We start from the raw sequence: 25,025 nt of genomic DNA, 5'->3' as shown, positions 1-25,025 counted from the left end.
TCATGTGGTGACAGCAGGTGGATGTGATACAAACACTACCACTGAGGGTCACATGCTCCCGCTGTTTGATAACCCTCCTGTGAAGCACCTTGGGATGTTTTATTATGCTAAGGAGCAATATAAATACAAGTTGTTTTTGTTGTTGTTTATGTGCAAGGATAGCTACCTGACAGTTTCTTATAAACTGTCAGCCACTTTTATGTAAATTAATTTAATCGTAAGTAATAAACTGTAACTAATGGTACAAGTATGGACTGAGCTTTTAAGCTCCTGATGATATTAGAAGAATTGGTTTTATTTTACAAAAAAGCACATTGAAAAGAATTTCATTGTCGTGTTCTGATTGGGTCAGTATTGTATGTTCAAACTCAAATGAAGATGGTGAGGACTGATTCAGGAAACCCTCACAGAATGATCTAATACACAGCAACATAAACAACAGCAATAACCAGCATTTATTTATATTGCATTTTGATTGTAGAAAAAGACCCATGGCCCTTTACAGAGGCATGAGGAAGAAACAGCTGCCGAGCCAAAGGAGAAGAGATTGGGGGAGTGACTTAATGATTGGTTAAGGAGGTGGGTTTTAAGCAGCATCTCAAAAAGGAGGAAAAGGAAGGAGAGGTGGAGGGGTTTAGGGAGGGAATTCCAGAGAATGGGACCTACGTGGCTGAAGCACAACTGCCAATGGGGGACAAAAGGATTGTGGATGTACAAAAGGCCTGCGTCAGAGGAAAGGAGAGTACGGGACAGGGGTGTGTAGGGCTGGAGGAGGTTACAGAGATCGGGGGAGAGGTGGGATCAAGGCCATGGAGGTACTTAAACACAAGGATGAGAATTTTAAATCTGAAGTGTCAGGAGAACCAAGAGATGATGGGCAAGTGGGAATTGGTGTGGGATAGGATACAGGCAGTAGAGTTTTAAATAAGTTGATGCTCACAGAGGATGTGTGATGGGAGGTTAGGCAGGAGACTGTTGGAATAATCGAGTCTAGAGGTTACAATAGCATGGATGAAGATTTCAGTGGCAGATGGACTGAGTCGGGTGGATGCAGGCAATGTTATGGAGGTGGAAGCAGATGGTCTTAGCGATGGAGAGGATATGGGGTGGGAAATTCAGCTTGGAGTTGAACAGGACGGCGAGGTTGCAAATAGTTTGTTTCAGTCTCAGACAGTAGTGGTGAGGGTTGAATGTTTGTGCCAGAGGCTGGACTTCCCGATGTTTAGCTGGAGGAAATTCCGGCTCATCTGATTCTGGACGTCAGACAAGGAGTCAGCATTAATACTCCTCCTGACCCCACCAAGAACAAATGGGCAGGGCGTGCGTGGTGCAAGCTCCACCCATTGGTACATCAAATTGCATCAAGGTCCTAATGATGTCATATGACCCTGATTTGCATGGACTAATGAGGTTCCCACCTTTTTCCAGCAGGAGCCTGGATCGCCCATTTGAAGACCCCCACCAAAATGGCGGTGGTCTAGATGTCAGCAGGAATGGGGTGGTATGTGCTGCACCTCCATTTTCAATGCATTATCGCCCCCTTCTCATGGGGGGTGAAAATCGGCCCCAGGTGAGTTGTAAAAGAAAGTGTTACAATGAATGTCTACTCGAATAGCTTTTAATATTGGGATAATAATCAACACTTACCTCCTTTTGCTAACTCTTTCTGAGTATCAGGCAGGCGAAACACGTAGTAGACGTAAGATGTCAGTAAGCAATTGCGCCCGTGCTGATCCTTGCTGAGGTCAGGACTGTTATGAAGGCTGTTGACAATCGACACGACTGACTCAAATGTGAATTGGGCAAGATTGGCTGCAAATGAACAATGCAGAGTGTTTGAATCAATAGGATTGTAGAAATTATAAATATTACAATTTCCCATTCCCTATAGAGCAAGACACAGCAGATAGATTAATAGAAATGTGAACTGTTGAAACAATGGTAAAATCTCGGGAGCAGCACATGTTCTTAGACTGAGGCACCGGTGTGAAATTCCAGATAAGCCTCTTGGAAACAAGCAGTAAAATGTTGTGCTATTATTTTTCCACAACATTTTAAACTATTTAAACAATTATTATTCATTAAAAATTTACCTTTTTAAAAAATAAATCCTGATTTAAATCATCCATGATTGTAATGCAAGAGGATAATTGTTGTATTAGAACCAAAGAGCTATAATAATGTGTTTCAGGATAAGGTTGTGACAAGAAATAGCACTAACAATGTCTGGAATTGGAATTTGGAACCAGGCTCCTGGTTGACTCTGATGGGTAAATCTGTGAGTAGCTGAACTGCTGAGTCACAGAGATCAAGGAGGTCCCAGGTTCAACCTCTGACTTGTGCTGAGTTAACTGATCCAGCTGGAGTATCTGTAGGATCACTAAAATTGGCCTCAGTGCCTATGCTTTTATGAGAAAATGCAGATGATATCATGGGTATGATTTTAACTTGGAGCCGGGAGCCCAGCCCATCCCTCGATATTCGCGTGGGGAACCTGGAAGCCAAATGAGTGCTTCGCAATCTGCGATCGCAACTCAACTGAAGGTGAGTTTTGTGCTTCTGGGTTTCCCCATGCGCCAGGCAGCCAGATTGACAGGCTGGCAGTCAGAAGGGAAAGGAGCCATTAAACAGAGAGGGGGGCGGGAGGGAGAGATCATGGGCCCTGGAACAAATTGGGGGGGGTGGGGGAGTGTAGGTGGAGGGACGTGGACGGCATCGGGATCGGCGGGTCCAGCCAGCATTGTGATCGGTGGGGGTCCAGCATCAGGGGGGGTGGGGGGGCGCGCAGGGGAAATCAGCCGATTGCGGCATCCTGTCGGCCAGGTGAGCTTGTTGGGTCTTGATGAAGCACTCCTGCTCCTCCGGGCCCACAAACAGTGCAATAAAAGCACTCACCTCATGGATCCGGCCCTTCCAGCCTTCCTTCACCTGACATGAATTGGAAGCGATGGGAAACCCGCACAGCTTTTTACTTTTGTAATACATAAAACTTAAGTACTGCAACTATTTTAATGAGGTACATTGACCTTTAAGTATCGGCCTGCCGGATTTAAGTGGGGACGGGACTTCCTGGTGTCTGTTGTGCACACGCACCCAAATGTGCCTGGGTCAAACCCAGAAGTGGGTGTGTTAGAGCTGGGATGCGGTCCCGCTCCAAAAAGCTGTTATTTTAACCTCTCAACTGCCCCCAACCCAGGGAGAGGTTAAATTACCCCCCATGACTCATGCTATAAATAGTGATTGAGAATCTGAACCACCAATGAATGTTTCTTTTATTCTAAATTATTTTTTTCTTAAGATGATTTTTTTTAAAAAAGAATTCTTTCCTTTACTGTCATTTTTCTGTCAATTTTCAAATTGACAGACAAATTACTACCTTCAGGAGAGGAGAGGAAATTGGAAAAAACTGGTAAGAAGAGGTTCAAAAGAAATAATGGGGAACAATTTGAACTGATATTCTGATTTGATTTCATTGATCCCCAAAGGGACATCATGGGCAATTTTAGTGCAGATAGTTCCTTCAATTAATAACTAAAAACAAGGATATTGACTCTTGGGTAAGTTTAAGGGAAATACCACCTTGAACATAAAATAAAAATCCAGCATTATTTTAAATTGAAAATCCATCATCTTCATCCCCATAATTTCTTCATTTTGTGATTTAAAAAAAAATTCGTTCATGGGATGTGGGCGTCGCTGGCGAGGCCAGCATTTATTGCTCATTCCTAATTGCCCTTGAGAAGGTGGTGGTGAGCTGCTGTCCGTGTGGTGAAGGTTCTCCCACAGTGCTGTTAGGAAGGGAGTTCCAGGATTTTGCCCCAGCGACGACGAAGGAACGGCGATATATTTCCAAGTCGGGATGGTGTGTGACTTGGAGGGGAACATGCAGGTGGTGGTGTTCCCATGTACCTGCTGCCCTTGTCCTTCTAGTTGGTAGAGGTCGCGGGTTTGGGAAGTGCTGTCGAAGAAGCCTTGGTGAGTTGCTGCAGTGCATCCTGTGGATGGTACACACTGCAGCCACGGTGCGCTGGTGGTGAGGGGAGTGAATGTTTAGGGTGATGGATGGGGTGCCAATCAAGCAGGCTGCTTTGTCCTTTATTAACGAGTCATGTTATCGAGTTAACGTCACTGAACTCAGTCCAAAAGGATTATGTCCCATCCTCCACACATAAAACGCTTCTTCATAAAGCCATTCTTTAACCTTTCTCCTCTGTACTACATGTAGGAAGTTAGCTCATTCACATGTTCCATCTGCTAACCATTGGCAAAAAATAAGAAGAATGTTTGCCTTCAAAGTGTTAACTATTCTTTTGTTTTACGTCTCAGGGCCACAATAACAAGAGGGGTGTGTCAATCAATCAGATGAGAAATGATGATAATATTAGTGGCGTTTCCTTTTAAACTGAATGAAACATGCAGGCTTGAGTTACCTGTCTGGCTTGCGATGATTATAGGCTGTATCGTCAGTTGGAAAAGCTTATCTAGCACCTGGTGTAGAAACAGTACCAGTGGTTCAAGCCGAGCTGAAGGCAATGAGATTATACTCAATTTCAGCTCATGCTCCAGGTCATTTTCCATTATCTTCTGGTCTAGAATCCGAATTGGAAATGTCACCCGGCCTTCCAGAGTGTGACACAAAGCGAAGAACTTGTCCAGGTGGTTGTCCTGTGCCATAGAAATAGAAGTTCAACTGCTGTGACCAATCCTATAGATCGGCTCTCATTACTACACATCTTTGTGAAATGGAACTGTTCAAATATAGCTTTTATGCCCAAATTGTCCCATTTTGATTCTAATGTTTAATTCTATAAAAACAAATGATGTGATGGCAGAACGTGATTTATTTGTAGGCAATGGTTTAAAATCAGGCAATGCAGTGCCATTTATTGATTAGGTCTAGAAATTAGTCTGAGTCGATTGCTAAAGAACCATTGACATTTTTGTGCAACATGGTTGTTAAACTAAATGTCAACACCTCGAAGTTCCATGGACGTTCTCCAGGGGAAGATCAGCAGAACCCCTGGAGAAATGGTGTAGACGGCTAAAAATGGCCATTGTCACAGTCTCTCCAGGATTTCTGCCCATCTTCGGCCAAAATCATGATGCAGATATTGTTTTGTGATAGAGATTACTGTAAGATTTCCTGGATTTGTGTACACCAGGGATTTGAAATTCTGCTAAGGGCGATTGCAAGTGTACAGGTTATTGTGCACGTGTGAAATTCCTATGGGTGCTACTTTAACAAAGTTGTCGATTTGTTTATTTTAAAATAGGTTAACGACTTTGTTAAAACAGCACAATAGAAAATTCTGTAAGCCTGTTAACCAGTGCACCAACAAGTGTGTTCAGTGGAATTTCAATCCCAGGTTTTGTAGACATATAAATCTATGATGTCCTCGAATGTGTGTGTTTATTATAGAGTAATTTATCGTGTGTGTAAATTTTTAATTAATTCAGTTCAGGTACATGTGAAAATCCCAAATATTTTAATGACACAATGATGTCATTGTACCATCATCTTACATTCTTCTAAGACACATTATTGTTACACCCTCACCCCTTCACCAACAAATGCTGGACAGAAAAAACACCTACCTCTAAACAAATGTAATTCAGAATTTAATGTAACAGGCACGTTCTAACAACTAAATCAAAAAATGCAAAATAGACCAAACTATTGCTGCTTAATAACAGCACTGCACAGGCACAAAGGCAAGACGACTGAGTGACAGGTCATCTGAATCAACCACAGACATGTTATTCTCTGATAAAAACAGAAAATGCTGGAAGTACTCAGCAGGTATCTGGTATCATCTGGGATCTGTGCTGTATCTCACTGCTCTTATCTTGTTTCTGTGTAGCTGATAAACAACAGAAGAATGACCTGAACAAAGCTCTTGGTTCTGCTTGTTTGCCCGGTATGCAGTGCGCTTATCTAAATGACTTTACAGCAATAAAAACAAATCCTTCACTTTATGTGCAGAGAACAATAATCCCTTCAACTCTATCCTCCTGCATGCTCAGCAAAAAACATTTCTGAAATGGAAGGCTAGACAGAGACTCAAATTAAAGCTGTCTCTCAGACTGACAATATTTTAATGTTTTTTTACTTTGGTCCAACTTAGGTTTGCCTGGGTCACATATGACTCCCAGGCCACTGTTGTTGTTGAGGCAGCACTAGGGGGTGGAATAGAGAGGTTCCCTCTGCCTAACCCCATATATATATCAGTAAATTCTGAACAAAATAGTGCAGTATAGCACAGCACAGCTCTGCAGAAAAATTAAACTAGGCAGGGGACTTACCTGAGTATGCACAGAGGAAACTGCTTGTATCTCAACATTGAATACGCCTTTGTGGCCATCTACCCATTTGATTGGTGGAGACTGGTTTGGAATCTTCTGCATTGAACAAAAAAGATGAGTTGATTTTTTAAAAAGTATGTACTACAAATGTATTTGCCAGGTATTGTAGAGCATTTTAAATGTTGCATATGGGAGGAATGAAGTCACGTAGATTGTATAATAGCAAGGAAACATTTCTCACTTTGTTGGTTTGAATTTCTTTCAATCTTTCCAGTTTTTAGCTGTGCACAGCTGTTTCCAGCTGTCAGTTAGCTGGAAACAGCCTTTTCCCTGTGCACCCGTACTCTTTCTTCCCAGCCGTTTCTTAGCATGCGATCTCGCATGAGCCCATGTGTTTTCTGTTTGGCATGAGCACAAATTGAGGAGGGAATGCCAATCTGGGGCTAACCAAAGTTTTACATTTGTTCTAAATAAAAATGGCCTTTTCCCGCGAGGACGATATTGTGTAGTTGTTTTGAGTTTCACCAGTGTAATGCAACAGACCAGTGGAATAGGATAAAGGCAGCATGACATAGGTGATTATAATGTAAGACCTAAAAGTACATAGCACCTCATGACTTTCACTATAGTAGATTGTACGGATTACCACTAACCACTCTCTTTTCTAGGGGCTGATCCAAGGCAGTGACGTAATTGTTCGCTAAATATTTGTAATGTAAGCTTTGGCTCATGGTTCATGGCTCAGTACTATCATGGCTTCAGGTTACTGATGGACTTGATACAATGGAAGAATTAAAACTGTATATTGTGGAGTTAAAATCAGCTCCGTGTTAGGATATACTCAAGGAACTATTAGCACAAAACAGGAAAGGCTGATGGGATTTTAATTCTGGTACCTCATTGCCTTCCTGCTCACTGTAAAGACCCATGTGACCATTGGTTAACAGGGACTCCGACGTCTTCTGGACAAAACTCCAAACACAATTATGTATGTAGAATAGAATGAATTTGGTAATTATCGATAAACTATGATACAAGTCAGCAATTGCAACAGCACTTTGCTTTCCTCCACTCTCTCCTCCCTTATAGCCTTTTCAATCTTGGCGTATATACCCAAACTCCCCTTTCCCTTCCCCAGAGCTGGATGATCAGGTGCCCCTTGTTACCGGTGTTGCCATGGCACAAATGACTGATTGGATGATGCATTTCTGTCATTTGCATAGCAATACACAATATGTCCATCTGTCCATCATATGACGGAAATATTGTGTGCTGCCCATCACTTCTGGAAAATCCTGGATGTGGCAGAGTGTGGGGAGCCAGCAGAGTGGCTCCAAAAACATTCCCACTTCAATCTGCTCAGGTTACACTGGGGGCGGGGGGAAGGGGCAATGTAATTAGAACAGAAATCTAGACCAGGTGGTCTAACACTGAAAAAATAAATCGTGACACATTTCTCTGCAGCTGCTGATACATTTTCACAGCACACTCACCTGCCGATTCAATAGGTTTATGCAAGGAGTAGCTCAGTCATGCAGACTTCAGCCTGTGCTAAGCCACCTGACTACAGCCAGAGCAATGGTTAAGGCTGGCCTCAGTATCCCTGCAAAATCAAGGGGGCCCGCACTCCTGATCACTATCAGTGACTTCTGCTGCAAGTGAATGCGAGTGGCCATCATATTGGCTGTGAATAGCCTTACGCACAAATAGCCTGTCAACATTTAATGTCAAAGCTCACAAAGAAATAACTGCCACCTGTGCAACGTACCGCAGGAAGACTGGCACCTGTGGAGCTGCGGCCCATTAAAAAGTCAATGGGCTCGATTTTCAGACATCCGAGAGGGTGTGTTCGTGGCAGGGGGTTCTGAAAATTGGGGATTCCCGGGGCGGGTCCGGAGCCCGGCTCCAACCCGCCCACTTCCGGGTTTCCCAATGACGTGCTTGGATGCGCACGCAGCCCCCGCATGTGGGACTCCACTTAAAGCAATTCATTTGATACTTCAGGTCATTAGGAGACCCGATATGGAAGATATTTTAGGAGGGGTGGGATTTTCATCCAAACTGAGCATGTTTCCCGTACTGGGGGGTAACACTCCCAGTTGTGGTGGACGTGTTGCAGCCACCAGCCTATGGGAGCTGCAAAGGTCCATTTGACAGGTGGGAGTGGGGGGAGGGCGGGGGGGAAGACCCTCACTCATTGCAGGAGGCCACTCTGTCACTTTGGACAAAGTTTGGCCTCCGCCACCCTCCTCCTAACAATAAAATTCACCAACTTGCAACCTCAACCCCAGTGTGCAGACACATGTACCTACCTTGCGGACCCCCTCAGATGTACATCTTCCGGATGGGACCCGCCGTAGCTGCAGTCATGACCTCCTCAGGGGACGAACAGCATCACCAGCCTTGCCGGCCACGCCGTCCACCTCTGACACGTGGAGCTCCACAACACAGTGCTGTGACACATCTCCCTGCACAGCAGGAGGGAGGGCAACCGCAGAGAGAGATGCGTCGCAGAGGGCACTACCCTCGCCACAGGGTCTACAGACCGAGGCTCAGCTTCCTGGACCTCTCTGAGGAGCAGTGCATACAGAGGCTCAGAGTCACTCGACATGTAGTCCTGGACATCTGCAGCCTCCTTCATGCCGAGCTGCTCCCAGCTGGCCCGAGCACCATCTTCTTACCTGTCACTGTCAAAGTCACCACTGCCCTCAACACTTCTCCTCTGGATCCTTCCAGGGTGCCATCGGGGACATCACCAGTGTCTCTCAGTCGTCTGCACAAAAGAGCCCTGCAAATACACCTGCACCCACTCTGCAGTAACACAATGGGTGGCATCAGGTGTGGATCTTCATTGTGATCCTCAGGAAAGGGCATTATTGCACAAGCCAGTCAAGAATGGCCAAGACGTGGCATTAGTGGTGTGAGTTGATCAGAAATCAAATATAAGTAAAAACCATGACAAACCCTCAAACACCCTTGTGCATCCCTTTCATGCTCACGACACGTTTGCCTTACGCTTCCTACCACAAATATGTGATGCATGCCCTGTGGCTGCAGCACAGGTAGTGGCAGGTTGAGTGAGGCTGACTGTGAAAGAGATGCATGAGAGGGTGAGTATGAGATAGAGCCATGAGATTGTATGAGGATTGGGTTGAGTGGTAGTGGTGGGATGAGTACTGGGGAGGTGAGTAAGTGCAGGTAAGATGAGGATGAGGGTTCAATGGGCATGAGGAGTGAAGTGATAGAGTAGTGTTGGCAGTGCAGAAGGAGATGTGGGATGGGGGCGGTGATGTGGCAGACGGAGTGCAGGGGAATGAGTAAGTGTACTCTCTTTGGCTGACCTACTTAGGTAATTGAAGTGCCTCCTGCACTGTATGCAGGTGCTGGTGACCTCCTCTGCCACGTCGAGCCAGGCCTTCATGGTGGCAGAGGCAGGCCACTTCCTCCCACCCGCCGGGAAGAAGATCTCTGTCCTCCCCCTCTTCCTCACCCCATCCAATAGGACCTGGAGTGAGGCATCATTAAACCTGGGAGCAGCCTTCCCCCTGGGCTGCTCCATGCTATAATTTTGGCTCCTTTCTGCAGCATCAGTCAGTGGAAGACTGCCCCTTTAAATAGGGCTCCTCCAGCTGACAGCCTATGATGCGGGTGCGCAGTCTGCCCGCTGCGCAACTTTCCAGTGCGAAACCCGGAAGCCAAGGTAAGTGTGCAGAACACCCCGGATTCACTGGGCACGTTACCCATGTGCCCAGTCGACCCCCCGATGCCAACCCGCCTCCCTCCTAATATCGGGCCCAATGTCTTCAGGCGGGAGGGAGGGAGGGAGTGAAGGGAAGAAAAAAAAACTCAGATAAAAACTAAAACAAAGGGAAAAAATACTTTTTCCCAAATTTACTTGGATGGGGGGCACAAGACACACACCTTCTTCTCACTCAGAGTGGTGGAATGTGGAACTCACTACCACATGGAGTGGTTGAAATGAATAGCATAGATGCATGGATAAGTACATGAGGGAGAATGGAATAGAAGGGCATGTTAATAGGGTGAGACGAAGTAAGGTGGGAGGAGGCTCGTGTGGAGCATAAACCCCGGCCGAATGGCCTGTTTCTGTGCTGTAAAATTCAATGTAAGTGTAATATGAACTCCATATTCACCTACTCATCTAAGGCAATGGATAATATCAGTACTATGTGTGAATTGTGTAACATCAGTGTTTTCAACTGTCTACATGAACAGGAAGTTGGCCATACTGTGAATCAGAATTTTATGCCATCCATATCTCACCTTACTGCAAATCTGCCCTTAACTTAGTCCTGGCAAGGTCAGATATACCACTACAAAATCAATCACAAGAATGCCAAATAAAAGAAACACTTACCTCTGGAGAGTGCATGGAGTATTTGTTGGGAAGCCTATCCAAAGCCACCGGCAGACAGTAATGACCCGTTTGAAGACGCTCATTCATTAGAATCGGCAACCACTAGAAAACAAAGATGGCAGAATTTCATCAACTTACTGAACACTGTTAGGTTCAGCAATGTTATTAGTCAGTAACCAGGATGTAAATAAGCACAATCAAATCTGGTGTAATAGTTAAAATCTGATATATTGGTTCCAACTATTACTATATCTGTACTGATGATGTGGAGATGCCGGTGATGGACTGGGGTTGACAATTGTAAACAATTTTACAACACCAAGTTATAGTCCAGCAATTTTATTTTAAATTCACAAGCTTTCGGAGGCTTCCTCCTTCCTCAGCTGATATTTTCCAACAACGTTCACCTGAGGAAGGAGGAAGCCTCTGAAAGCTTGTGAATTTAAAATAAAATTGCTGGACTATAACTTGGTGTTGTAAAATTGTTTACAATTATACCTGTACTGGCTGAAAATCCAGGTAATAGGCTGAGCTAAGGAAAAAAGGCAGGGGATGACAAAACTCCCTGCCTGGGAGACGCCTCCCCAGCTACACCTCGATAACGCAGGAGACCATGTTTGGAATGGGCAGAAGCTCTGCTCTAAACAAGGCCCCGCAGAAACCGCTGGTGTATCTGGATTGTGGCTTAACTGGTAGCCTTTCTGCCGCACTCCTGCTGTACTTACGGCTGGTATCGACTGGAAGAGCCGTGGATTTTTGGCCCAATTGTCTTGTATCGTCTTAATTTGTAAATTTTCTAATTTTTTCTATGCCTTTATAATGTCACAAACATTATGTCCATTTGTGAATGGAGTAGAGAAAGCAAGATGCCAGTGGAAAGGATTTTCAGAAATATTCCAAGCAATTGACTTCTATTTTATTGCTGGCTCTTGCCCACTGCCCAATTTTCATTTGCAGCTTTTTGAACTTGATGATTGGTGGTGTTTATTCCTGCTTGCTACATGCTGGTTGATATGGTCCCTACCTGTTCCCTTGTGATTTGTTACTGTTCAATGAACATGAGAATTGAGTCAGTCAATCAGGTGTAAGTGTTACATAGAAATGTGCATATTGACATGCATAACAATTGATGTTTGACAGACAAAAGGTACAATAAGCCAATTGTTTTATTCTGAATTCAAGTCACATCTTTGGATGACTACACTGCTTCTAATCATGGTATGGGAGCAGGTTTAAACTTTTTTTTTCAATTTATAACTTAGTATTGGTCCCATGTCCTAAATTTGCTGCACACTCTCTTGTGTATGAGATGAAATGGCCAAAGGGAATAGAACTTTATTTCAAAAATAAATAACTACTTTTTAAATTATTTTTTCTCCTCCCATTTTCCCTCTTACTCCTTTTCTTCTGAAGGTGGCAACTCAAACTGGGGTACTGTTGCATAGGCAGCAATAGGTCACTAGCACCTTAACCCAGTGGCCATTGTTCATGCAAGAGCCAGGAGAGCAAGTGTTAAACACTATTTGACCACAGGGGACATTACAGCTGAGCCTGATCTTGTTTTCATTTCATGTCCACAAATATGTTTTCTTCAGCAAGGGTCATTGGTTTGTAATTAGGAGTTGGAACTTTGGCTGATTTTTCCCATTTCTAGCCCAGAGGAGCTGAGACAAAGTATAGTTGTTCAACTGATTAACCTGACTGTGAGATCATGTTACATAGAGCGAATAAAAGATTGAACCTGGAACCGTATTCATTGAACTATGAGGGGAATCTATTTTAATGACAGATGTACAGCATCACTGGGACCTCCTGGCCATATCAGTCCATTGGAGTGAACAGAAAGTGCTCCATGAACTGATATAACTTACCGAGTAGCCAATTAGATTCTCTGGTGAGCCTACTTGGTTCTGTTTCTGTTGGCAGCTGATGTGGTAGAATGTAAACAGCAAATGGTGTCTTTCTGTAATCTTGGCCGGAAGTTTAAGTTTTACTTCTTCATAAAAATCAGGAGACCTGTGGTACAAGCAAATATTAACAATCAATCGCCATTGAATATTGTTATTTTGATTAGTCTAGTTGGTTGCTGTAGCCCAATTCGCAATATTTATAATGCAAAGCCTTCACATTCTGCTTACTGTCATTTCCAGTCTAAGTACCCCTTTTAACGATGTGATAAGAGTTACTTACTGCCAATTAACCTCTCTGGTGCTGAAAATTAACTATTACAGGTGTGGAGTCTCATTCCTTCAGGTTTTAATTGTTGTCGGAGATTTTAAAAACGTAACATTTTAAATTAAATTTTTTTTAAAAACTTTTCCTTTCTGTCCCTTTACTCTCTCTCTCTTAATCTAATCTTTCTTTCCCACTCTTTATTTCTCTTTCTGTACCTGATTTGACATTGAATTCACCCACTCTAATTTATAATTCCTTCTCAGTCCTTGTGCTCTTTATTTAACAATCCTTCAATCTGATTGATGAAGGAGATACACAGTTTGTTGCCCCGTTCACTCAGGTCCCAGATGCCCTGTTTGCCTCACTGCGACATTACCAGCTCCCAATTTCAGCAACTTGCCACGCAAAAAATTTTAAAACCTAAACGTGCAAAGGCAAGTCTAACTAACGGCAGATGCCATTACAGCAAAATCTGGCCCATTATACTGTAAGAGTAGTATATGTGAATTGCATTTATCGTATAGGTATAGAGAATTATATTCACATACTGAGCCACTGAGGGCCCAATAAATTATGGCCGGTAATTTCCTCGGAGCTGCTTCCACTCCAGCGCCATAACTTCACCGCAAATATAGTGGAAACTTCATTGACGCGCATAAACGAGGTTTCGGCCCCATTTTTGGCAAAGTTACGGCAGCAGAGCGGAAACAGCTCCTATGTCTTTCTATTTTTCTAAAAGCTGCTCCTAGTCTGCACTTTCCGTTGTCTTTTCCTTGCCATGATTTTTGGACAACTCAAATACATTGGCTTCAAAATTCGCCACACAATCTACCACTACTGTGTCAGATTTCCTTCCTGCCTGAGCAGTGGGAACTCCGAGCTTAGGGAATTCTTGCCCCGGCTTCTTCCCCTGGCCGTCATTTGCTTATTAAGAGGCAGATGGAAGGCAATGAGGAAACTTTCGGTGAAACTGGGTCTTCGTTGCTTTCCTGGGGGTTCTGCCGGTCTCCTGCCAGGAGTTACAATGGGGCACTGGCAGACCCCTGCAAAATTTCACCTCCGCTCTTTACAAGCACACAGTGCAATATGTATTGGGGTAATTTTGATTTAGGGTAATAATGTAAAATGGGCAATATCGATTCCATATACACATATATATACACACACATACATACACACTGAACCCTGTAAACATATCTGAACCAGAATCCAATCTCGGCCCTAAAACAGATGTTAGCAATCCACTTTGTAACTGACTATTACACCAATATCATTAAGATTGCAAACACAAACTCATAATGAAAGTCTGCTGAATTACTCCATACAGGCAGTCCAACATTACTGAATTAGGGTGTCTGTGTATAGAAGGTTGTTATTCCTCAGTATGTCTAGTCTATTTAAGAAATGCAAAAGCCAACCTGTACGAGTAGAGTAAGGAATAAGGGCAGCTTGTCCTATTTGCCTATATACTTATGATCAATGACATGGCTTTGTTGGTTCACAAAGTTCATTTTAAATGATGCCACTTACACCACCTGCTATTTTTGTCTTTCTAATGTGATGGCATATTCACAGGCAAGATTAGAGTGCAAACTGATTCTATCTGCAATGCTTTTTGGTAAAAAAAAGATGCAATTCACTGGTTTTAACTCAGCCCCATTGGGGCCAATCTTGAATTTATGCTGTCACCTAATTGCCCGTGGTAGCAATGTTTGTGGCCAGAACACTGTCACACCCGAGTCCTCTGTGTCTGGCGGTTACCACCAGCAGCACTAGGTGGGTGAATGCATGTCTGTTCCTTTTGACCATAGGAGAATCCAGCACACAGTATCTGCCAAAACAGATCCTTTTGCTTGTTCCTGAGAGTTTCATTTCTGCTACATTCTTTTCAAGTTTTTACTTTCCTATCTTTTAGGTTCCCTTCCACATACTACACGCCCACTTCCCATTCGAGAGAGTGGGCAAGGCTGGTGAATCACAGCAGTTATGGTAAGTAACTGCTGTGTATGTTTCGGAAACAAACTTCTTTTGTGCACAGCCTAGCAGGGCTGAATTGAGTGCTGAATAAGGAACAGAACACGTTACATCTGTATGACCAGCGATTAAGACATTGCACAGGGAGGCATTACGAAGAGGACAAAAAATAAATTTCAAAAATTATACATACATAAATTATATGTTTGTTATATGTGGAATACATTAAGCAGAATTTGTTGTTTCATGGCCTCAGTAATAATGCTTACTTGTTGTGATAAGTAACTGCAGTGTACGTTTCTGAAACAAACTCTGCACTGCTTGATTTTCCAAAGAGAACCTGAAATATAAATAAAAGGGCATTTAAAGTGAGGGCAGTTGACATTCTGATAAAAACACTTAAAAGCTTTTAATTGTTTCTTTTCTCAAAAATAGTGGAAACAATAGAATCTAAATTGTTTAAACTTATTTAATCACTTTCTGTTTGTAGTTAAAGGTTGTCCCCTTATTAGGATATAGAGAGTTCTTAAAATTCTTTCTTTATGCCCTTTTCTTCTCATAAATGATCCCCTAGTTTTCCTTCTCCCAGTCGGGAGGTGCCACAGCCTTTGTTCATTACTTTTAAAATCAGCATGGCATAGACTGGGAAGTGAGTAAAAAAAGATTAAGCCTACCTTTGTGTCTCAGTCTGTGGCTCTACGTTTTAGTGCCAAAACCCTTTGAACGACCAAGGTGTCCCGAATGTAAGGAATCTGAATATTTATTTCATGTTAGGCAAAGCATTTTTAGACTCGTTTCACACGAGAGTCAAAAAGAGACAGGAGCCGATTTCACTGGCCTCTTTTGCCCAGATGGTGGACAAGCAGAGTGTTCACAAAGTGCCTGTCCAACAGTGGGCTGGGTCATTTGAATGGGCTGGTCACATCCCCAATACATGCCATCTCCCTGGAAATGGGGCAGAAAAGCAGGCTGGACATTTCCAAAAAGAAGAAAGGGGACTTGTGGGGAACTGTGTAATTATTCACTTTGGTAAGAAGAATAGAAAAGTAGAATATTCTTTAAAAGGTGAGAGACTAAGAAATGTTGGTAGTCAAAGGGATTTGGGTATCCTTGTATACGAATCACAGAAAGTTAACATGCAGGTACAGCAAGCAGCTAGGGAGGCAAATGGTATGTTAGCCTTTATTGCAAGGAGGCTGGAGTATCAGAGTAAGAAGATCTTGCTGCAATTATATAGGGCTCTGGTGAGATTACACCTGGAATACTGTGTACAGTTTTGCTCTCCTTACCTAAGGAAGGGTATGCTTGCCTTAGAGGGGGTGCAACAAAGGTTCACTAGATTGATTCCTGGGATGAGAGGGTTGTCCTATGAGGCGAGATTGAGTAGAATGGACCTATATTCTCTGGAGTTTAGAAGAATGAGAGGTGATCTCATTGAAATGTATATAGTTCTTAGGGCGGGAAAGTGGAGTTGAGGTAGAAGATCAGTCATGTTCTTATTGAATGGCACATCAGGCAAGAGGAGCCGTATGGCCGACTCCTTATGTTCTTATGTTTGCCTGCAGAGCCACTGCTTGCCCTATTCCAATCGTCCAATTGGAAGGTGGCCGGGTGCAAGTTCTTTTTAAAAAAAAAAATACATAATCACTGTACAAGTTTGCTCAGCTGTGGGTGTAAGAGGCAATTTTCTGATGTGCACTCCCAGCAGATGAGGTTCCGTGTCAGGAGCACACATTCGGAAAATTGGCCCTGTAATATTTTCTCATTTTCTTATAAAAGTGGTACAGCTGTTCCAGATACTGATTCTGCCTGAAAACTCCTCGAGAATTGGAGGATATCCCTTTGACATGCTCACTTTAATCTGATTTGTACTTCCTTGTGCTTTTTTCCCCCCACCAAAACATTGAAGGATGAGAGGAATTCTCTCTCTGCTATTTGTAGCAAAATCATAAAAGCTGATCATAAAAAACATGTTTTTGACCTTTCAACAAATAGTCAACAGAAAAAGAAATGATCACCCATGAGATTTTATCTAGTTGAAATTGCAATTTTCACTTTGTTCAATGGAAAGTGAATTTTAGTTGGATATATCAATAATAAATGATGGTAAACATGCAAAGTAAAACCATCTGAATAATCAATTGCCATAAATCCCCCTGAAATAAAAGTCAGAGTCATGCATAAGAATGCCTTTATACTGCAGATACTGGACTTAAGAGTGCTCTATACACTCAGCAAACTCGAATTACACTGCTGCTTGTATCTTGATGTACATCACATTGAGCTAGAATTACAGAGTGTATACAGAAACAGGCCGTTTGGCCCAACTGGCGTTTATGCTCCACATGAGCTTCTTCCCACTCTAGTTACCTCTTCCCACTCTGCCCCTGTATCCCTCTATTCTCTTCTGCCTCATGTATACATCAAGTCTCCCTTTAAATGCATCAATGCTATCTGCTTCAACCACTCCATGTAGCAGCACGTTCCACATTCTTACCACTCCCAGAGTAAAGAAATTTCTCCTGGTGAGAACCAGGCTAATTATAGAAAGTACAGAGGAGAATGGAAAAGGAAATAAGTGGGGCAAAGAGAGAGTGGGAGAATAGACTGGTGGCTAACATAAAAGGGAATCCAAAAGTCTTCTGTAGGCATATAAATAGTAAACAGGTAGTAAGAGAAGGGGTGGGGCTGATTAGGGACCAAAAAGGAGTTCTATGCATGGAGGCAGAGGACATGGTGCTAAATGAGTACTTTGCATCTGACTTTACCAAGGAAGAAGATGCTGCCAAAGCCACAGTAAAAGAGGAGGTAGTTGAGATACTGGACAAATAAAAATTAATAAAGGAGGTACTAGAAAACTGGCTGTACTTCAAGTAGATAAGTTACCTGGTCCAGATGGGATGCATCTTAGTATTGCTGAGGGAAGTAAAGTTGGAAATTGCACAGGTGCTGGCCATAATCTTCCAATCCTCCTTTGATATGGGGTGGTGTCAGAGGACTGGAGAACTGGAAATGTTACACCCTTTTTTGAGCAAGGGTGTAAGGATAAACCCAGCAACTATAGGCCAGTCAGTTTAATCTCGGTGGTGGGGAAGCTTTTAGAAACGATAATCCTGGACAAAATTAATAGTCACTTGGACAAGTGTGGATTGATTAGGGAAAGCCAGCACGGATCTGTTGAAGGCAAATCGTGTTTAACTGACTTGATTGAGTTTTTTGATGAGGTAACAGAGAGGGTTGATGAAGGCAATGCAATTGATGTTGTGTATGTGGACTTTCAAAAGGCGTTTGATAAAGTGCCACATAATAGGCTTGTCAGCAAAATTGAAGCCCATAGAATAAAAGGGGCAGTGGCAGCACGGATACGAAATTGGCTAAGTGACAGGAACCAGAGAGTAGTGGTGAGCGGTTGTTTTTCGGACTGGAGGAAGGTATACAGTGGTGTTCCTCAGGGGTCAGTACGAGGATCACTGCTTTCTTTGATATCTATTAATGACTGGAACTTGGGTGTACAGGGCACAATTTCAAAATTTGCAGATGTCACAAAACTTGGAAGTGCAGTAAACAGTGAGGAGGGTAGTAATAGACTTCAAGAGAATGTAAACAGGCTAATGGAATGGGCGGACACATGGCAGATGAAATTTCATGCAGAGGAGTCCAATTTTGACAGGAAGAACGAAGAGAGGCAATATAAGCTATTGTCCCTTGTTCTGGACTCACCCATAAGTATAAACAATTCTTCCACATCCATGCTATCAAACCCCTTCATATTTTTTAAAAATTCTATCAAGTCTCCTCTTAGTTTTCTCTTTTCCAGAGAAATGTGCCCCAGCCTGCTCAATCTTTCCTGATAGTTGCATCCTCTCAATTCTGGTAACATGCTTGTAAATCTTTTCAGCGCTTTCTCCAGTGCTTCCATATCCTGTGCACGCACACTAGCTAGTCAATGTTTACTGTTAAATGAGAGCCAGTGGCAGTGTCCACTCTCTCCTGATGCTAAAATGATTCAAAAATAAGTTTTAAAAGTTTCACACTGGTTCAGTGGACTACCTGGGACATTTTTAAACACTGAGATGGAACTTCGCATGCCCAGGTTTGCAGGACATTAAAAACCACATGAAGGTACAACCTTTTACACTGAATCTTGCTTTACTTCTGTGGTCACTGGTCCAAACAGGCAATACGTTTCTACAATACTCACAAATGAGAAGTGATTATCTTCACCATATTACCTGCATAGCATTGCTTGGATTCTCGCCTGCCATGAACTGGATTTTGATTGTGATGTTTCTCGCAGAAGCCAGCCGGTTGGCAAAATTAAGTCTTTGTGGGTAGACATAGAGAAGATTCCTGCAAATGAGTGTGAAACAAATGACAATAGTTACCAGCAAATCAAGATCAACCGAAATGAAAAAAAATCTATTAACTTTTACATCAAAATTTAGGACCATTTAGGGTTGGCACTTTTTGTCAAGTCCAAAACTGGACAGAGGGCGGGTGAGGAGCCAGAAGAGTAGCTTAAAAAAGAGTATTTAAAAAAAATTGTATTAAGGCAAATGATTTCAACCATTGTTGAATATGATGGTGATTTTGTAACTACTGGAATAGTTTGAATTTGTTTGGTTTTGATATTTTGCTGCAAACATCACAAATACTGGATAAAAATTGGAAAAAAAAAACTAGAAAACTGGATTCTGCTGGCTGTTTATATTACACGGGAAAAAATGGACAGTCTGCCCAAAACATGAACTGTCCAGTTGAAAAAAACTATTTTGTGGCAATCCATTGTGGAGTTGGTTGCATATTAATGGAGTCTATAAAGAGGTTTCTGTCTGACCACAAATTTCACAACAATGCTTTCATGAGGAGATTATTCCACCCTTTTCAATAACTGATAAGGCTGGAAGTTTCCTTCTTGCCAAGGAGGTGAAAGCTCAAGGCTGGCCAGAGCTGGAATTGGTTCAGTGATTCTCACGACCCTGGCAGCACTGTGCTGTCATGGTTTTTATTTATTTTTTAAGTGCACAACCCCTGCTTTCAATATCACAGCTAGTAGCGTGTTAGCTCATTAAAATGTGGTAATAAATTGTTTTAAAGAGGAAACACACGCAATTATCTTTTCACAAGCTTGTATATCTCACTAGACGTTCATCTTTACTGTGTTGACAATCTAAGAAAAAGTTCCAGTATCACTAAGAAGCATGGAATATGCACAATACAAATTACATTTATGAACACTGGGGTAAATTTTCATCTTTAGTTCACCCGCCTCAGAGCTTTCACACTGGATAGCATGAACCCAATTTTCTGATGTGCCTTCACAAAAATCTACCTCATTATAAACTGACCTAATGAGGTTAAAAATTTCCCCGTAGCTCCCCCGATGACTGAGTGGGTAAGAGCACCATTAGGTGTGATAATGCCTATATGGTGGAGGAAGATTTGAGAATCAATCACTGGTCTGTGCTGAGTTAGCTAATATCAGCAGGGGCGGTTAGTTAAGGAGCTACAATTGAGGTCAGTGCTCCTGTGCAGGGGCAAAAAACAGCGTGGGTTCATGCTCCTGATCGATATCCAATGGACGCTTGCTGGAAAATGCACATGTGTGGATGTTGAGTTAGACAACAATCAGGCTCAGCTATGTCGCTCCCTGCCATGGTCAAATAGTTTTTTACACTCACTATCCAGACCAGCGTGTAGAGTCCGTAGGCCGAATGCTGCCCGCGGAACACTTTCAGCCAGCCCGCAGACTCCTGAACTGGCAGGCCGTCCTTGCTTGCTGAAAAAAATTGACTTTGGTGGGCAAGTGCCGATTGGCTGCAATTCCTGCTCAGAGTTGAAAGCCTGGTCATTTTAAATTTGTCTTTCAGCTGGTGCTGTGATATGAAATTCAGCGGGAAATGCTGCTTGGTTGAAGTCCTGTCCTTTCAAATAGATTCTCCATTTCCCTTTCAGCTATAGCATGTGGTCAGTGATGGTCAGGCTTCTCCTCACTGTTGCTGCATAGGTTGATCGTGTTTTAGAGTGGTTTTCGCAGACTAGTTGGTTGGCACTGTCTGGGTGGTTGGTGCTGACTAGGGACCAGTGTAAAAGAAAAGAACACCATATCGGTGTATAAATTTGTATTGTTAATGCTTAATGAAGAAAAAGTATGAATGTATTTGCTTAAAGTGACAAGATTATTGCCCCATGAATCTTCATTTCTTTATTCACTCAGCATCTTGTAACATTGATCCCTGGTTTTTACAAGCAGCCATCATGTCTTCATCCAAGAGAGAAAAGTAGATCAAGTGTGCCGTGCGTTTCAAGAGAATTTCGTATTTCTTTGCGAACATCAGTGGAAAGCAACAGGTAGCAGTAGTTAAAGAATACAATGTTTGAAGACACTATGAAGCAAATCATGGGGAAAAATATGATAAGTATACAGGAAAGTTACGGGAAAATAAAGTTTCTGAATTAGCACATTTGTTGAGAAAGTAGCAATCAGTGTTTACTAATACTCATCATGTAAGTGATGCTGTTGTTAAGGTGAGCTAAGTGATTGCCCATGAAATAACTGTGTCTGCGACATCATTTTCTGAGGGAGAATTTTTGAAGAACAGAATACTAAAAGCTGCAGAAATATTGTGCCCAGGTAAGCAGCAAGCTTTTGCAAATATCAGTCTCTCAAGAAACACAATTGCTAAAAGAATCAATGATTTTGCTGAGAATTGAACGGTCAACTCCTGGACAAAGCAAAGTGCATTGCTGCTATTTCAATTGCAATTGATGAAAGCACTAATGTAACTCAGCTAGCAGTATTCATTTGTGGAGCTGAACATGTGGATAACCGAGAAGCTTGTAGAAATGGAGGCTGATGAGAGACACAACAGCAAATAACCTCTTTGACAGCTTGGTGGGAGCTCTGGACAAATTGGATGTGGATTGGACAAGAGGCAGAGGACTTTCAATAATGAGCAAGAAAGCTGGACTTGTGGCAAAACTGAAGGCCAAATTATAAAGTATTAACCCAAACCAGCAGTTTAGTAGCTTTCACTGCATTTTACATGAAGAAACTCTTGTAGTAAAACTTTGAAAATGAGTCACGTTATGGATGTGGTTATAAAAACTGTAAATTTTATTCAAGGCGCAGTTCTCAACCAACAGCAATTTAGCCGGCTGTTGGAAGAACATGAAATTCACCACGGATTGCCATATCACACCGCAGTTCTGTGGCTAAGTTGGGGAGCTGTGTTGAAGCTCTTCTTTAAATTGCATGGTGAGATCCAACTGTTCTTGGATCAGAAAGGGAAATATAGGAAATCAAATATAAATGTAAGCAAGTACCAGTATGTTATATCTTTAGCTAGTTCTATTTTAATAACTTTTGCTAAATGTGGCCCATGCCAAGTACCAGGATATCAGATCAGGCCCACCATATAAAATGAGTTTGAAACCTCTGATCTAGACTCAAGCATGAAAAATGGCCACTTGGCTAAGGAACCAGATAGACAGGCTTTGTCTTAGTTAGTAACTGAAGATCCACTGAATGATGTCAGCTAAAAATTAACCTTAAAAACATAAGCATGAACAAGGAAAGACCAATCAGCCCATATATCATGATCCATACACAAACAATGTATAACTTGTCTTAACATGAACTCCATCTTACTTTTATAATTGCCCAAGGGAATGTTATGCAAAATCATTCCCTGACTGCCAAAGATAGCTGAATAAAACGCCACAATATCTGTCTACACTTCCACCACTATTTAAACCTGGAAAGCTGCATTCTACCGATAACATTCACAACACATCCAATTCTCAAACTCCCAGCCCTTTCCTAACTAACTATTTGTCCAGCTCTTTTTTGAAAGAGCAATAAATGCTTTTGCTGGGAGTCTGCTACACATAGCCACTGCTTCAAGGAAAAAGTCATTCTTCTAAACCCTGGCCTTGCTAGAGTCTTATTAATCTTGTACTTTTGTCCTCTACTTCTGCATTCTCTGTCTAAATTAACTAGCTTAGTCATATTCAAATTGTTTACGGCTCTCAGCATTTGTATCATGAGATTTATTAAGCTTTTTTTCTCTAATGAAAATGAGTCTGGTTCTGAGTCTCTCTTCATAACGGTTCTCAGTCCAAGAATCATCTTTGCTATTCTGAAGATAGGGTGCCCAAAAATACAAAAAGTATTCCAAATATGGCCTCACCAATGATCTATACAAAATGAGAATTATTTGACCTTCAGTTGCTTCTCCTCTTGAGTACTTAGTCCAGCCTTTTGAACCATTTCTATTATCACTATGTCACACATTTTCTTGCACACGACCAGGAATTTTCATACACTTTTTTTCAACTCTTACAGGTGGACTCTTTGAAATGAGGAATTGAAATCGTACCTAAAAATGAAGCTAAATCATCAGAGATGTTCACTTCACAACACAGGACAAAATTGTTCAGCATCCGGCAACAAATAACTGCAAATGTGACTGACCCGTGTGCTGACAGAATAATATAATCTGATCTCCTTAACTCATCCCAAAAGGCCCTCTGTGAAGTCTGTGAGTAAAGAATATCCTTGGTTCAGCTAATAGATTCTTGAAACATGTACCAATTTAGAACTGTGAAGATTATTATTTTTTTTAAATTGTGGATTTGTTCCACAGGGCTCTTGAAGCCCTCTAGTATTTTACTCAGGTGGCCATTTTTCATGTGTTGAACTAAGGCAATGAGAGTTGGCGTGTTATTGAAGTGTCAGATCCATCACAGACAAACCTCATCCTGTGCTCCCCTGGTGTACACACACATGAAGCATAGTGATAAGCAGCAAGACCAAAAGCAAAATACTGTAGATGCTGGAAATCTGAAATAAAAACAGAAAATGCTGGAGAAGTTCAGCAAGTCAGGCAGCATGGAGAAAGAAAGAGTTAATGTTTCAGGCTGAAGACCTTTCATCAGAAATGGAAGATGTTAAAGAGTTAAAGTTTTTAAGCAATTACAGAGCCAGGGAAAGGGGGGAGGGAGGGGAGGGGAGGAAAGAACAAAAGGGAAGGTCTGTGATTGGGTAGAGGGGAAAAAGTGATTAAATGACAAAAGGGATGATGGTGCAAGGCAAGGAAGGTGGTAATGGGACAGGTTAAGAAACAAAAGATTGGTCAGGAGTAGCTGTAAATGGCAACAGCAGAACCATTACCAGCACTTGGTGTCTGAAAAAATGGGAGCAGTGGTTATGATCTGAAATTATTGAAATCAATGTCGAGTCTGGAAGATGAGGTGCTGTTCCTCGAGCTTTTGTTGAGCTTCAATGGAACAGTATAAGAGACCAAAGATAGAGAGATCAGAGTGGGAGTGCGACAGGGAATTAAAGTGGCAAGCGACCGGCAGGTCAGGGTCGCGCTTGTGGACAGAGCGGAGGTGTTCAGCAAAGCTAAGCAGCAAGAGTTCAGCCACAACTGGAGTATTGTGTCCAGTTCTGGGCACCGCACTTTAGAAAGGATGTGAAGGCCTTGAGAGGGTGCAGAAAAGATTTACTAGAATGGTTCCAAGGATGAGAGACTTCAGTTATGTAGATAGATTGGAGAAGATGCTATGATTGTAAGAGGCCTGGATGAGTTTTCTTTTACTTCACCCAGGGGCACTGAGGCCAATTGTAATGCAATGCTTATGCTCTCATTAGATCCAACAGTGTTTCCAGCTTTGAAATATTACACCTTGGGTTTTGGCAATTCAATTTTTAATTGTCTCATGAAATTAAAATGAAACATGATTGATAACCAAAATTCTAAAATTTCAGGGAAATAAAGGATTGATAATATTGATCTTAAATATTTAAAGCAAAATGGATTCTAATCTCAACTGGATCACAGATAGCAGCTACTTTGAGGCAGAATAATGCTCACGATGACCAGGACTATTTCTAAAGCAGAGAGATTATGGTGTATTAATGAAAAAGAACTGATACAGTACAGTGACTAGACTTTTCATTAAATATTTACTTCCTTAGCTTGTGTAAATGCGCTTTAGTACTGCTCGGTATATTCAATGACTCCCAAGTATCCTCTGTTAGAGTGTAGGAAGACTCAACAGTTGTCAATCAAAATTCCAACCCCCTTTCTCCCAGAAAATAAAGACTGGAAGTTTATTGAAGAGTTGAAATGTTTCTTGATATTTGTAGAATCAGAAGTTGCCTTTATGGGTAGATGCTTTGGATTTT

At 42.1% G+C, this 25,025-nt stretch overlaps 1 protein-coding gene across 3 annotated transcripts in view; it reads right to left on the bottom strand.

The window, feature by feature from the left end:
* dock8 (dedicator of cytokinesis 8) overlaps positions 1 to 25,025 on the bottom strand; it is a 233,949-nt gene that overhangs the window by 66,347 nt on the left and 142,577 nt on the right. For all 3 annotated transcript variants that reach the window (XM_067983264.1, XM_067983265.1, XM_067983266.1), the window contains 7 exons: positions 19,063 to 19,180; positions 15,100 to 15,170; positions 12,553 to 12,697; positions 10,682 to 10,783; positions 6,304 to 6,399; positions 4,431 to 4,665; positions 1,648 to 1,812 (listed from right to left, as the gene is read on the bottom strand). In XM_067983264.1, coding sequence (XP_067839365.1) covers positions 1,648 to 1,812; positions 4,431 to 4,665; positions 6,304 to 6,399; positions 10,682 to 10,783; positions 12,553 to 12,697; positions 15,100 to 15,170; positions 19,063 to 19,180 — 932 coding nt within the window. The remainder of the gene's footprint in view (positions 1 to 1,647; positions 1,813 to 4,430; positions 4,666 to 6,303; positions 6,400 to 10,681; positions 10,784 to 12,552; positions 12,698 to 15,099; positions 15,171 to 19,062; positions 19,181 to 25,025) is intronic.

This window comes from Heptranchias perlo, chromosome 4, assembly GCF_035084215.1.
Source record: "Heptranchias perlo isolate sHepPer1 chromosome 4, sHepPer1.hap1, whole genome shotgun sequence".
Taxonomy (NCBI): Eukaryota; Metazoa; Chordata; class Chondrichthyes; order Hexanchiformes; family Hexanchidae; genus Heptranchias; species Heptranchias perlo.
This window is presented reverse-complemented; position numbering and strand designations above follow the sequence as displayed.